This window comes from Hakea prostrata, chromosome 3 (assembly GCF_041222555.1).
Source record: "Hakea prostrata isolate BN-2017 chromosome 3, UWA_Hpros_2, whole genome shotgun sequence".
Taxonomy (NCBI): Eukaryota; Viridiplantae; Streptophyta; class Magnoliopsida; order Proteales; family Proteaceae; genus Hakea; species Hakea prostrata.
In genome coordinates this window covers 75,440,453-75,455,544 of record NC_142602.1, presented here as the reverse complement: position 1 = coordinate 75,455,544, position 15,092 = coordinate 75,440,453, and the positions used below count along the sequence as shown (strand labels likewise).

Below are 15,092 nucleotides of genomic sequence, written 5' to 3'. Positions count from 1 at the left end.
TTCTAACACTAGTCACCGAACCATCATACATATCCTTAACTATAGCTACATATTTACTTGCAACACTTTTTTTCTCTAGTACTTGCTAAATTAATGCTCTAGGGACTCTATCATAAGCTTTTCTCTAGTACTTGCTGTTAGGATATCGGCTGATTTCCCTTTTGAGAACAAAAATCGCAGTTCCTCTCTGAATTTTTCCCCTTTTTCAATCTGATATGCTAAGGCCCTACCTGACCTTGAATCTCTTTAACCATGGTTTCTAATTCCTCTACCCTCTGTTCCATTCTGCTTTTTACCATTACGCTAGAGTCGTTTGGCTCTGAAGCCAATTTGTTAAGTACCCGAATGAGGCAACTTAACAAAGATGGAATAACTCAAGAAGATGATAATAATAATGGACTTTGAATAAAAGTTGAACAAGAAACAAAACACACTACTAGTAGTAGGTGAATCCTACGGCTACCCAAGAGCAATAGCTCTCACCTAAACTTCCCCAATAACTCAAAACCTGTTTTTTCTAATCTTTCTTCCCCCTATTTATAGCAATTACGTTCCTACAGTATTAATCAATAGAATCATCCCAATTCGAATAGGACTCTTCAAATCTAATCCTAAAAAGTAATTCGAATAGGACTCTTCAAATCTAATCCTAAAAAGTAACATGAATGTAATATGACTCTTCAAATCTAATCCTAAAAAGTAACCTGAATGTAATATGACTCTTCCAATCTTCCAATTGTTTCCTTCCCTAGATTTTAGGGATTTGCTTCCAATCGTTTCCTTCCCTAGATACAAGGGGCTTATCAGATATCTATGTTAATTGGGATTTGTAAAAAAGAAACTCCTACGATGGAGGGAATCTCTCCAAGTGAGAGATCACCTTAGTTGATGATCCTTTAACAGCATCTAGGTTTCCTTGAATGAAGTGATATCTCACACTAGGTATTTGTTATTCTTTCCCTAATCTTATTGAAAACATATAATATTTTCTAATTGTATTTGATACTAAACTTTAGATGGTTTGAAGGATCTGGTGCAGCCAATTGTAAACATGATCTGTAGTATTGGTATTAACTAGAAGAAGGAAACACTTTTGAGAAACTGAAGAAACAAGACTGGAATGAGTGGCATAATAAATTTAATTTAATATTTCTAAAAGAATTTGACATTTGGATAATTGAGGGCTTCTATAATAATAACAATGGTAACAATGTCAGGTTTCTTGAATAATTGGGATATGTATCTAATATTTTAAGGTTAAGTTCAAAGAAGAAAGAAAGGACAACCACTTTAGAAAGCAAAAGAAGTAAATAATTGGAACACCCTGGAATATTTACATGAACGCATTAACATTTTCTGGTTGATTGGATTATTCGACTTGGCTACTGCATTTTTGGAACAGTTTATGTGCATGGTCTTTGCTAAAGTATTCCGTAATCCTCCATCGAAGATTTGAATTCTCCCCAAATACATTCACTTTGCACGGTGTTTCTTATTCATCTCTGATTGACTACATACCATCATATGAAACAATAAAAAAATGCCCAACTACTTGTATCTAATTTTTATTTTAATTTTTATTTTATTTTGACTCCCTGGAAAATAGAGAATAATTTGAATATCTTTTTTACTGAAGAAGTCCATTGCATTCTTGAAAATCCTTTATAAATGTAGCAGGATAATTGTACTGTAGGAATTCCCTCTAAACATCAACATTGAACTTATTGCAAATATTTAATTTCAAAAGAGAAGCAAGAAGAAGAAAAGAGGCTTATGGGCAGTTGTTGCAGATGAGAAAGAAGAGTGAAGTTACAATGTTAAATAGAAGGCTTGAAAATACCACTCGGAAATTGAAGATAAGGAAGGGACTAGAATTTGAACTTCCTGAATTGTCTTCTTCCATTTCATTTATGGTTGTTCTTTACCTTGAGCTTTCACCTCTTTTTTGAAAAATTAGGATTCTCTTAATGTCTTGTACTTTAGTTAGAATGTCTTACCAAATGGTTGTGGTTTGTCATTTGTGATTGACAAGATAATACTAACACTAATACGGATTTGATTTTCTAATCTCAGATTGGTTGGATATATGGGTCTGTTACGGAAGATATCTCAAGTGGGTTTAAGATGCACTGTTGAGGATGGAGATCAATTTACTGCATACCCTTGAGGCCAACATTCAAAGGCTCAGCACCCATCAACTTATTGATCGGCTGCACCAGGTTCTAAGGTGGGCCCTTGAATCGATTGATATTTTCTTCAGCAGACATTGTCCCCTCTGGTATGGATTTGGAGGAGTTTGTCTCAAGTGGCTGCAAAGACTAGCATATATAAACACCATTGTTTACCCATTCACTTCCCTCCCGCTTATAGCTTACTGCTCGCTTCCTGCAATATGTCTTCTCATTTGGAAATTTCTCATACCCACGATAATTCTTTCCCTGCCATATGAAATCTAGGACATAAAGCACTAAATGTAAAGTTACGAGATTATATCCTGACTATAGTTTACTATTATAACTTCGATATTTTAGTTATACAGAGACCTGGGTGAACTGCCCAAGTGGCTTCTGTCATTTTAAGTATATTTAGGCCTTCTATTTACTTAATTCTGTGTTTTAAGGTACATCTAAATTTTGAAGCACATTATTCTAAAGAAACAAATGACATTTTACCTGAACTTTATCTTCCTAATTTTCAGCTTTCATATCTTGCAACTGTGGTTTCTTGGTCTTTTCATCTCCATCATAGCAACTAGCGTGCTTGAGCTGAGGTGGAATGGTGTTGGTATTGAAGACTTGTGGCGCAATGAACAATTTCGAGTTATTGGCGGTGTTTCAGCCCATCACTTTGCTGTCTTCCAAGGATTCCTAAAGATGGCTGCTGGGCTTGTACTAACCTGACAGTTACATCAAAAGCTACAGAACACACAGTTAATACTAAGATTTCTTTTTCTTTTCCTTTCAATGTCAATTTTTATTTGAACGTACTATTTCAACCAAAATTATTTATTTTTATTATTATAGCACTATCTGTTTAGCATATAATGCACACCAAATGATGTGCATTTGCAAGCGCAAATTTTTACTAATATATATATATATACTAGATTTTATCCCTAAAAATCAATCCCCCTTCAGACTGGCACAGAAATTGGTCTCCTTTATACTTGAAGATCTACCCTCTTTGTTGGGGAATGTTCCCTTTGGATACCTAACCTTGCAGGAGATCTGAAGATTTATTTTTCCTATGGTACCCTAGCAGTTATGATCCCATTACAATTTTATTTTTGCAGGACTGCAATTAATAACAGTTCAAGAATTCGTCATTATTTTTCATTTGTCAAACAAGTTTCTCTGAGTTGAAAAACATCCATGGATGCTGGAAACCAGAAACTGTCGATAATTTTGGAGGTGGAGAGACGCTGGCGGTCCTCTCAGGGAGTTGACAATCGGAAATCCTCTCCCGCTCCTGTCTCGTAGGTTTTCTAAAGCAAACTTGAGACCAAAAGTTGTTGGCGATTCTGGAGGCTGAGAGACGCCGGTGGTCCTCCGCCTGTTTCTCCTCTCTCTCTCTCTCTCTCCTCTTCTCCTCTACCACTTTTTCACCCTCCTCTTCCTTCTCTCTCTCTATGCTCCTCCACCTCTAGTTCTCATCTTCTCTCTGTTTCTCTGCCCCTTGTTCTCTTCTTCTCTCTGCTTCTCATCTCCTCCTCTCTCCTCTCTGTTCAAATAAAAGAAGAAAGTGAGGCTGCTCCAAGGTTCTCTTTCAGGTTGCCAAGCGTTCTTGTCTTCAAGGGTCTCTCTGGCATCGGGGGAAAGCCATAAGGGCCATGATTGCTGATCTCTTCAATTCATCTGGACTCATCTCCTCCCTCTCTCTGTCTCTCGTTCTCTCTCCCTCTTCCCTTTTTGTTTCTAGGTTCAACTTCATCGTCGAGGGTTCTAGTCCTCGATGGCCTCTCTGGTGTCGAGGGAAGCCGTGAGGACCATCATTGCTGATCTCTCCGAGTCAGGTTCAATCTCAGATCCATATTCATCCCTCTGGTTCTCCTCTCGCCCTCTCCCCTTTCTTTCTTTCTTCCCTTTCCTATCTCTCTCCCATTTCTATTTCTGGGTTTAGCTTCAAATCGTCAAGGGCACCAGCCTCTTTGGCATCAGGGGGAAAGCCATAAGGGTCATCTTTGTTGATCCCCCTAATTCAGGTTCAAATTCAAATGTGGTTTCATCAGTTTTGTCTCAACCTTGTGATGCTACCAACACTGGCATTTGTGGTGTTGCGTTGGTCCTTGTTGCATGTCTCGTGCGTTGTTGCAATGAAGGCTTTTCGTGTCATCGACCGACCAGGAGACTACGTCAGTCTAGCTGGGTCTACTGCTCTTTTGGTTCATTTTGGTCGTGGTTGTATTTTCTAGTTTGATTGTACAATTGTGTGCCACTTGTGCTTGTGTTGTGCACTTGTTTTATTGAGCCTGTCTTTGGCTTTGTACTATTCCATCCCCTTTTCTCCTATTTGGTTAATGAATTTATTTATTCATTCCCCCAAAAAAGAAAAAAGTTCAATAATTTTTCCTTTTTGTCCTAACTTACCTACCCTAAATTGGTTGTAATTCTACCCTAATTACAACATTAAAATTGGGAAGAAGATGACTACATCAGAATTAACTACAAAAACATGGACCATCCATCTACTGCGACTTATAGGTCAACCCTTTAGACTGAAACTGGAAATAGTAAAGAGGTACCAAAAGAAGTTACTGACGTGAACATTGTGGTAAACTATGCATGCAAAGGAGAAGCATGGGAAACTCCGCAGGAATCACGTAGACTTTGATCGGCATTAGTCGTGGAAAGAATAGGGAAAAGACTTATACAATCAAACTGAAGCTAACTCCGTAACTTGCAATGCGGAGACGCTCTCAAAGCTTTCCAACGAGGAACTACAAGCTCTTCATCGGTTACTATAAGCTGCCTCCAGTAACACTACATCTACAAATACCTCAAGCCCACTTAGATATTTTTGACCTACCTTTTGTGTTTCGACTATATCTACCTCCTGGATTACAGATTCTGGGGCTACCGATCACACAACTAGTTCTTCCACTAAATTCCATCAATACAGCCCTTTGTCAAGAAAAAACACACTCCATGTGGCAAATGGATCCCCCTCCTCCATCTTTAGGAAAGGGACCATTCGTTACTCTTCTACCTTCACCTTGTTTTCTGTTTTGCATATTCCCTCATTTTCTACTAGTCTCTTTTCTATCAGATTAGTTACGATCTAACGGTGTAATGGGCCTTTGTAGGAGAGTTCAATTACCAATAGAATTCAGTATTTATACTATAAATACTAGCTGGAAGCAGCAGTCTGGGTATTCAAAACTAGATACTCATGGTGTAATGCTTTAAGCAACCTCGTGCTTAAACCCTAACCCTAACAATCTTAAAGCATTATCTTAGATTGAGAAGTTCTTGTTCGAAAAAGGTGATCGAACGCTGCTCGACTCGAAGTTATCTGCAATTTAGAGTGAGTTAACTCTTTCGCACAAGTAAGTGGCTCCCTTCATCTTGATTGATTTCTTTTTTGAAGAAATTTGTTTCGTTCATAGGGTTCGAACGAATGATATTTTAGGCGGAAAATTAAATAATCCGTCTCTTGGTTTTCGTTCACATTACGTTATATTTCCTTTGAAAAACGGAGACATCATCCTGGCTGTACTCGTTTTTTGAGAATTAGTAACCTGCTCAAGCCTCATGTTTATTTGAAAGGAAGTTTACTCACTCGCTTTTCGAGTATTGGATTTAGTGAGTTTTTTTTTTAATAGCAAAAAACTCGTTTTTCGTGGAATTACGAAGGTTTGATAAGTTTGCTTTTACAAAGCAAAAATCTTGTCAAATAGTGTTTTGTCAGATATTACTATTATTGTCTGCTTTTCAGAGCTTTTGGATCAATTAGAATTAAAGTGACGGTTGATCAAAATTGCCTTGACAATGACATGTTTATTATATTGAATTGATCTTATTTTTTGAAATAAGAGTTATTCTAACATTGTCAATCTTGATTTTCTTGGGACTCGATTTTATGAGATATGCATAAAGTAATTTTATGATTAAAGATTTTAATCAAAAAGGCAAAAATCACTTTATTGATTCAGTTTTCTAAGAGCTGAACTTGATTCTGACAATACCAATCAGTTATATTACTGTTGATACTTTAATTTATTAAATGTCAATTTTTGTCTTTTCTTAAAGACTAGGTTTTTGTGAACGACTTACTAATTCGGTTTTTTTGAGAGCCGAACTTTTCTTTCATGATTTAACGAGAAAAGTGATGTTTAACATTAACTTTTTCCTACTTGACTCGTTTTATGAGTATTCAGTCATATAAGTACTCTTCTGTTGTATGAAGACTTTAATAAAGTAGATATATGGTTAACCATTGGTACTGACTACTAAGATACCCTCAAAGTTGCCATATTATCAGATAATTAGAAATTTGTGGGAATTTGACCATTGATTATCAATCAATTTTCTGAAAGATGAATATGTTGTGATGGGAATTGTCCCTCTCTCAAAGGAAAAAAATTATCTGAAATATGCAAATTGTCATGAATGCAAACTATGGTTAGATGAAATTCGAACAATTCAAAATAACATATATTGAGATTAAGACCTATCTATCTATATGGTCTTTAACCTCATCTCCCCCACAATTTTGAATGTCCGATTTGTATTTCAATCCCTTTGTAAGGGCATCTGCTATGTTCTATATTGATCAACTAAAGTGATCACTTCTCGTTTTATTAGATAATTCAGCACTACCTGCATTAGCCTAATTTGTCTCCTCTTACCATTAAAGAGTGAGGTATTAGCTATCATTGTTGTTGCTTAATTATCACAAAACAAGATTCAAGTTAATCATAGGAATATCCAGGATCAAATCTTTTATCCACTCTCTGCCTTATCTCTCCTGAGGCTAGAGAATATAATTCTGATTCCATAAAAGATAGAACTCAAAATAATACAAGTTCATCTATTGGATTTCCTTTTAACAACCACTTCAACTAATGTAAGAATAATCACTAGTAGATTGTTGTTTCTATTTCTGAGCAATAAGATGCATCAAAATTATCCTTCCAAAATTTGAGGATTTTCAATTTAAAGAAGAGCATAGTTTGTAGTACCCTTAAGATATCTCATTAACCTTTTGAGGGCATTCCAGTGCTTTGTACTAGGATTACATATGAAACAACTCAGTATGCCTACTGTATAGGCTATGTCTAGCCTAGTGCAACTCATTGCATACATAAGACTACCAATCAGTTTAGAATATTCTAACTGATTCACAGCTTTACCATCTTTTGATACAGGCTGTTATAATCATATGGTGCCTCTACTGGTTTGCATCCAGTGTATCCCCATTTAGAAAGTAGTTTTTCAATATAACTAGATTGGCTAAGGGTAATTCCTTGCCCAGAAAAACTTACTTTCATGCCAAGAATGGTGTCTACAACACCAAGATCTCCCATGTCAAATTCTTTAGCTAAGGTTTCTTTGATGTCACTCACTACAGAATGATCAGAACCAAGAATCAACATATTGTCTACATATAAGCAAATAATTATGACCTTATTTGACACAAACTTATAGTAAAGGCATTTATCAGAGTTACTTGTTTAAAACCCAAAGCTCTTTACTTATTTTGTCAAAAAAAATTTGTACCATAATTTATGTGCTTATTTAAGATCAAATGACTAAATTAATTTATAGTCTTTATGTTCGAAACCTTTCATGACACACCCTTCAAGTTTGTTCATGTAGGTTGTATAATTAATATACTCTTTGTCCATATTATTCATTCTATCAGAATCCATAAAATTTAAAACCGATATGAATCACTTGATATGAAACAAAAAACTTAGAGACATGTCATTTTCATTTACAAGACCAGGAATCAATAACACAAGAATCATGAGACTGAATCAAAAAACACATTAGTGTTCTATAAAACAAATTTAGACTCTTTCATCCAAATTTTGTTCTCTCTTTCTTGTATTGATTTTAGACCTAAAGAAGGTCTCTAACTTGGTCAGGTTAATTGGACACATATCTCCTCCAGATGTTCTCTCTCTTCACCTCCCTTTTTTTTTCTTCAAAAAAAAATGCTAAAAAAAAACTCTTAACAAAAGAGAGTAAGTCTCAATTTCTTTCTAGATTTTATAACCAATTTCTTTTATTTATAAAAATAATATAAAAGAAATCAAAGGAAAAAAATATAGAGAGAGGGACAATTCCCATCACAACATATTCATCTTTCAAAAAATTGATTGATAATCAATGGTCAAATTCCCACAAATTTCTAATTATCTGATAATATGGCAACTTTGAGGGTATCTTAATATATTCTACTTTATTAAAGTCTTCATGCAACAGAAGAGTACTTATATGACTGAATACTTATAAAACGAGTCAAATAGGAAAAAGTTAATGTTAACGTTAAACATCACTTTTCTCGTTAAATCATGAAAGAAAAGTTCGGCTCTCAAAAAAACCGAATCAGTAAGTCGTTCACAAAAACCTAATCTTTAAGAAAAGACAAAAATTGACATTTAATATATTAAAGTATCAACAGTAATATAACTGATTGGTATTGTCAGAATCAAGTTCAGCTCTTCGAAAACCGAATCAATAAAGTGATTTTTGCCTTTTTGATTAAAATCTTTAATCATAAAATTACTTTATGCATATCTCATAAAATCGAGTCCCAAGAAAATCAAGATTGACAATGTCAGAATAACTCTTATTTCAAAAAATAAGATCAATTCAATATAATAAACATGTCATTGTCAAGGCACTTTTGATCAACCATCATTTTAATTCTAATTGATCCAAAAACTCTGAAAAGCAGACAATAATAGTAATATCTGACAAAACACTATTTGACAAGATTTTTGCTTTGTAAAAGCAAACTTATCAAACCTTCGTAATTCCATGAAAAACTAGTTTTTTGCTATTAAAAAAAAACTCACTAAATCCAATACTCAAAAAGCGAGTGAGTAAACTTCCTTTCAAATAAACATGAGGCTTGAGCAAGTTACTAATTCTCACAAAACGAGTACAGCCAGGATGATGTCTCCGTTTTTCAAAGGAAATATAACGTAATGTGAACGAAAACCGAGAGACGGATTATTTAATTTTCCGCCTAAAATATCATTCGTTCGAACCCTATGAACGAAACAAATTTCTTCAAAAAAGAAATCAATCAAGATGAAGGGAGCCACTTACTTGTGCGAAAGAGTTAACTCACTCTAAATTGCAGATAACTTCGAGTCGAGCAGCGTTCGATCACCTTTTTCGAACAAGAACTTCTCAATCTAAGATAATGCTTTAAAATTGTTAGGGTTAGGGTTTAAGCACGAGGTTGCTTAAAGCATTACACCCTGAGTATCTAGTTTTGAATACCCAGACCGCTGCTTCCAGCTAGTATTTATAGTATAAATACTGAATTCTATTGGTAATTGGACTCTCCTACAAAGGCCCATTACACTGTTAGATCGTAACTAATCTGATGGCTAATATTAGAATATAAGTTGAGTATGACTCAAATACCTCAACAATAAGTTGGGTATAACTTGAGTACATCAACACAAGTTGGGTATGACTCAAATACCTCAACAACTTTGTACCCATGGTAGAAGATCTTGCTCTCGAGCGAGATCTCGCCTCCTAAAAAAACCAAGATCTCTACCATCTCGGCGAGATCTCGGTCGAGATATACAATTTTTTGGCATCAACTCGGTGGCCCATCTCGGTAGATTTTAGGGTCCCAGTTGGGTTGAAACTTGGTACTTAGACTATTCAAGGCATTTTGAACAGATTGGTGGCATTGTATTTGGTAGAAAACAACCATATGTATGACTTTTAAGTCTACCCAAAGTGTAAAACCGAAATGTAGTAGGATTAGGGGATGCAAGGTTATACAACATGTAATATAGAACCTTTAAGGCATATAAATGAAAAGCAAGTGTATCAAATGCATTAAGCAACCTTAATGTAATCAAAATTCCATCCATATGAGTATCACAATCTCAATCTTCAAGAATAGAATAATAAAATTATACAACCATTAGAAGTTCTATATAAGTCATTAAATCATAAGTTTATAAGACAAGTAGAGAATGATTGATCTTCCTTCAATGTTGTAGATGTGCTAAGAGTAGTTGCAAGCAAAAATTCAGCCAAAATCCAAAAAAAAAAAGGCAAAAATTGAGAGTTCCAACGAGATCCAGGGCAAGATAGGGCGAGATATGGCGAGATATGGCAAGATATAGCGAGAGATGGCGAGATCTCGAGTGAGATATCCCAACTCTCTGCTCTCGACCTCCATCTCGTCTCGCCTATCTCAAAAAATCAGATATCTCGCAAAATCTCAATCTCCCACCATGTTTGTACCTTCGTCGGTGGGAATTTGGTCACTTGGCGAAGCAATAAGAATGTTGTTGCAAGATCTAGTGTTGAAGTAGAATTAAGAGCTATTGCTCAACAAGCTTGTTAGTTGTTATGGTTACATGGTTTACTTGAGGATCTTCGTGTACCAACGCCTCTTCCCATGATGCTCTGTTGTGACAATAAGGCTGCCAAAAGCATTCTCAATAGTCCAATACAACATGACATGACAAATCATTTGGAGATTCAAAGGCATTTATAAAAATAGAGGTTGGAAAGAGGCATCATCTATATGCCATTTGTAAAGTCTAAAGATCAAGTAGTAGGTTTCTTCACCAAAGGTATACCTAGATGGGTGTTTCATTGTTTGACCAATTTGGGTATGTGTAATATGTGAGCCCAACTTGAGGGGGAGTGTTGTGAGAGTGTCCTAATTAAAATAGGACTCTCATCTCCTTATGTCTTTAGGACCTTTAGTTATTTCTTATTTCATTCCTCATCTGTTTTCTCTCTAAGTTAATTCTAGTTTATGGTTGATAAATCTATAAATACCCTATTAGGGTGAATTAATGAAATCAACTTTAGGGAGCAACGTATTCTTACTTTACAATAAATTTCAAGAAGACATTCAACAAAACAGTGATGAGGAGAAGACAATGGTCATCAATAAGATGAAACATGAACGAGTAGACCAGGCCATACGATGGACTATATACCAAGCAAGGTTGATTACGAATATCTTTGAATTGACATCAATAAGAGGGAAAAAATGGGGGAGGGGAACTACATCAGCTTTGAGTGAGCAGCAACAAAATAAAGACCCCAAGTAATAACAATATGCATGTTCATTGAGGTTTCTACAAGAGGCCTATAAGGAAGAACAAAAAACTTGGAGTACACATCATCATAGATGGCTTTCCAAATTTGGTCTTGGGATCTGGATTTGGAAGTCCATCTGTGAAGATTCCTTTTAAGCCAAAGACGTGAAATTCAAGAGTTGGAACCCAACTTCCCAACTGTGTCTGCAATGGAGAAAACCTGAAACAAAGAAGAGACCCAGCAAGATTCGAGATTCAAGGGCTAAGGATGCCTGGACTAGTGCTAGATGGGAGCAAGAGCAAGGCACTAGATTGGTTGAGAAAAAGGGCAGGCAAAGAAGAGGTGAGGAGGAATTTCAATATCCAAAGAGCAGAGGATACACTGGAGGGAGATCGGGATATGGTGACAAAGGAGAAGAGATTGGGTAGGAAGGCAATATAAATTTAAATTTTAAAAAAATTAATAATAATAATAATAAAATATAAAAAAAGTAAAAGATGAAACAAGTCTTCTAAAATAGCAGGGGGATGATGTCTACCCACGAAAACTATTCTACCAAGTACCAATACCATTAGACCTCGATTAATCTGAAGACTAGAGAATTAAGAAAACATAAAAACAATGTGATACTTTGACTATTTTCATAAGAATATTGAAAATTCTGCAGAACATCACTAACCAGACAGCATGTAGAGTCCAATAACTTACATACAAAGTAGGAACAGCTGCAATCACGAGGCTTGTAAATGCTACACAGGTCTGCATTTATGGCACAAATGCGTAAGTATTAAATAACCAGATTGAGACAATTTGTAACTCCAGACCCCATAAATTCAAGCTAAAACCATGAATTCCAACCCAAAGAAACCAAGACACCATAAATTATCACCAAAAAAAAATAGATATTTCATTAAAAAACACTGATAACAAAATCCAGTACGAGACATAAGCGAAAGAATCCATACAGTGCAAGCAATGAAGGCAAAGAGGAAGGACGCTTGATCAACCAGGCTCAGCTTCACCGGAGAAACAAACGCCGGAAGAGAAGGCTTTCCCACGACGACGTTCAGTTTACTTTCTCCCTCACCTTGGAGAAAAAACCCATTTGCAACCTCCACTTCCGAACCTCGATTCACAGATTCAGATTCAGAGGGTTTGACCTCCCCGGCCAGGCAACTTACGGTCGAACGAGAGGTCCTGAATGTAGAGTTCACCGAGTTACTCTGAGCTGAAAATGAAATGTCACGAAACACATTTGAAATCCGAACTGGGTATTCCTTGTTTAGACAAGAGAACTCCAGCCCATAAGATCTTATGGGGAAATTTGCAGTGAGGGAAGAGGAATTCGCATACAGCAAAGAATAGTTCATGTTAGAGAAACTCTAAAGAGGAAATAGAGTGGAGATTGACAAGGCTATGGCAAAGCTGTGAATAGGTTCATATTGCGCTGCAACTGCAAATTCGAGGGGTTTGATGGAGGAGAGATGGCGTTGCTGCCGGGGAGTTATTTGTTTACCGACTTATCAAGCTTAGCTTGGACTTGGAGGCCTCGAGGCCTTCCAGAGATTAAATGATTCTCCCGGTGAGCTGCTGACTGCTAGAGAGGTAAAGCCAAACTCGGCCAAATGTGGGTTGATCACTTGATCCCAGCAGCCTTCGGGTTTCAATTTGGAACCTAACTCTTATTTATTTATTTATTTTGTTAAAAAAACTTTTCTAACGTGTTTGGTGACTGTTTTCTTGTCTACTGAGTGGGGTGTAAATGGGGATTTTTATTTGCGGCAGCCGCTGCTGTCAGCAGCTAGCGGCTGCGATCACACCACGTGCAGATGCAAATCAAACGGTTATGAATTAAAGGGTAAGGACATAAGTGTAAATATAAATTTTTTAATTTACAAAATCTCAAATCATTTTTTAAAATTTACAAATACTACTCCCTGTATTCAACGACTGAACACAGGGAACAGGAGGATGAATTCGATTTAGGGCTTTTCGATTCTCCCACTTTCTTCTTCCTCTCTTCCCTTTCTCGCTAGTGCTCTTCCCTGAATCCATCCTCGCCTTGCAGATCTTCGGATTCCGACACCGCATCATGATGCACACCCTTCTCCAGACCGATTTCCGATTCAGTCGTCTACCACAACTTCAACTACGGCACTGCCGATGTTGCTGTGTCGGCGAGGTTATCAAGCACGAATGCCTCATCGATGACCGATTCTATATAACATGCAAAGGGCAGGAGAGATTCCATGTTTTCACAATCGTTCGTAACAGACCTTACTTGGTCAACAAGGTTTCTCTTATCTGGAAGCCGAACAAAGAGATATCTTGCTTTCTCAAGCTCCCTGTTTCGAGTAAAGCAAGTAATCATCAGAGTCCACGAAAATATATCGCTTTTGAGCATTTTGTTAAACAATACAGAAGCTTCATTTATTTGATCATTATGCAAGTATCCTGCTATCATTGTGTTCCAAGAGACGAGGTTTTTAGAGTGCATTTGATCAAAAAGGCGCTTTGCATCAGTTATTCTGCCGTTCTTGGCGTAAGCAGAGATCATCGAATTCCAAGTCTTTCAATATTCCATTTTTTCGAAGATTTTGATGGCTTCTTGGATTCAACCACACTTTCCCAACTGGGCTATTCTCAGATTTTGATTATACAGTAGGTTTCCACCATCAGCAATGGATTTCACCGCCGATCTCATTGCTTGGGAGAATCAAAAAACCCTAAATCGAATTCAACTTAGTCGGAGTCGATGAACACGGGAGTTGTGTTTGTAAATATAAAAAAATCAGTACAGATTTTGTAAAATAAACAAATATATATTTACATTGACATCCCTGCACTTTTATTTATAACCGTTAGATTTAGATATGCACACGTGGCACGATCACAGCCGCTAGCTGCTGGCAGCAGCGGCTGCCGCAAATAAAAATCCGTGTAAATGGAGGATTTTTATTCGCGGCAGAGCGGACATCGTCTGCGCACTGCCGCGAACGTGACACGTGTCATATGAAAATCCAATGGTTAAAAGTAAGTAATGGGATGTAATGGTGAATACAAATTTGTTTTACAACTGTGGTTTTAAAATTTTTAAATTTACAATCAAACCCCTCAAAATCGATGAAAGCATCGTTCTCTATCAAATTTAGACCCTCCTTCTCAGGCAACGGCAACGGCAATGGAAGCGGTAGCAGCAACGACAACATCAACGGGCGACCAAATACTTGAATAAGGGTGTTAATCAATACCATTGCATCTAATTTCTTCAGCCATTCCCTCTAAGTTCCAGGGCGAGCCCATCTTTGATTCTTCTCCAATTTACTCGATTCAGGTATGCTTCTTCTCCGTTTTATACTTTCGTAATCAAGAATTGATGAGGTGAGTTGTGGCGATGTAGTTGTTGGTGGGAGTTGTTTGTCTATTTGGTTTTGGGAAAAATGATTTAAGCCGATAAGTGAGGCTATCAGCTTCCTGCACAGTCTCTTAAAGAAAATTTCTTTAACTTTCGGTAACGAGAAGATTAGCTTTTAATCAAATTTACAGGAGGGAATAATGGGCACAAAGTAGGGCACATCAGCTTTCTAATATTCTTTATAAAGCGGATGAACTCCATTATTGTAATTTATATGATGTGGACCGTTGGTTTATCATTTTTCAGAAAATTCAAAGTTGAGTTCAGGTCTTGGCCGGGACCATTGTTGATCTACTTTTCTTTCCTTTTTCCTTCCTTGCCCTGTTGCAACAGACATGCCATGCCACGGCCTTCATTGCTCTGTAACAACTTATCAATTATAACCAATATACGATGCTCCATTCCCTTGCCGGTAA

At 36.7% G+C, this 15,092-nt stretch overlaps 1 protein-coding gene across 1 annotated transcript in view; it reads right to left on the bottom strand.

Moving 5' to 3' along the window:
* LOC149023095 (chitinase-like protein) overlaps window positions 1-12,934 on the bottom strand; it is a 28,357-nt gene extending 15,423 nt beyond the window's left edge. Inside the window, exons 1-2 of the mRNA XM_089150949.1 lie at window positions 12,227-12,934; window positions 11,970-12,020 (exon numbers count right to left, since the gene is read on the bottom strand). Coding sequence (XP_089007075.1) covers window positions 11,970-12,020; window positions 12,227-12,631 — 456 coding nt within the window. The 5' untranslated portion in view covers window positions 12,632-12,934. The remainder of the gene's footprint in view (window positions 1-11,969; window positions 12,021-12,226) is intronic.
* Between the last annotated feature and the right edge of the window lie 2,158 nt (window positions 12,935-15,092).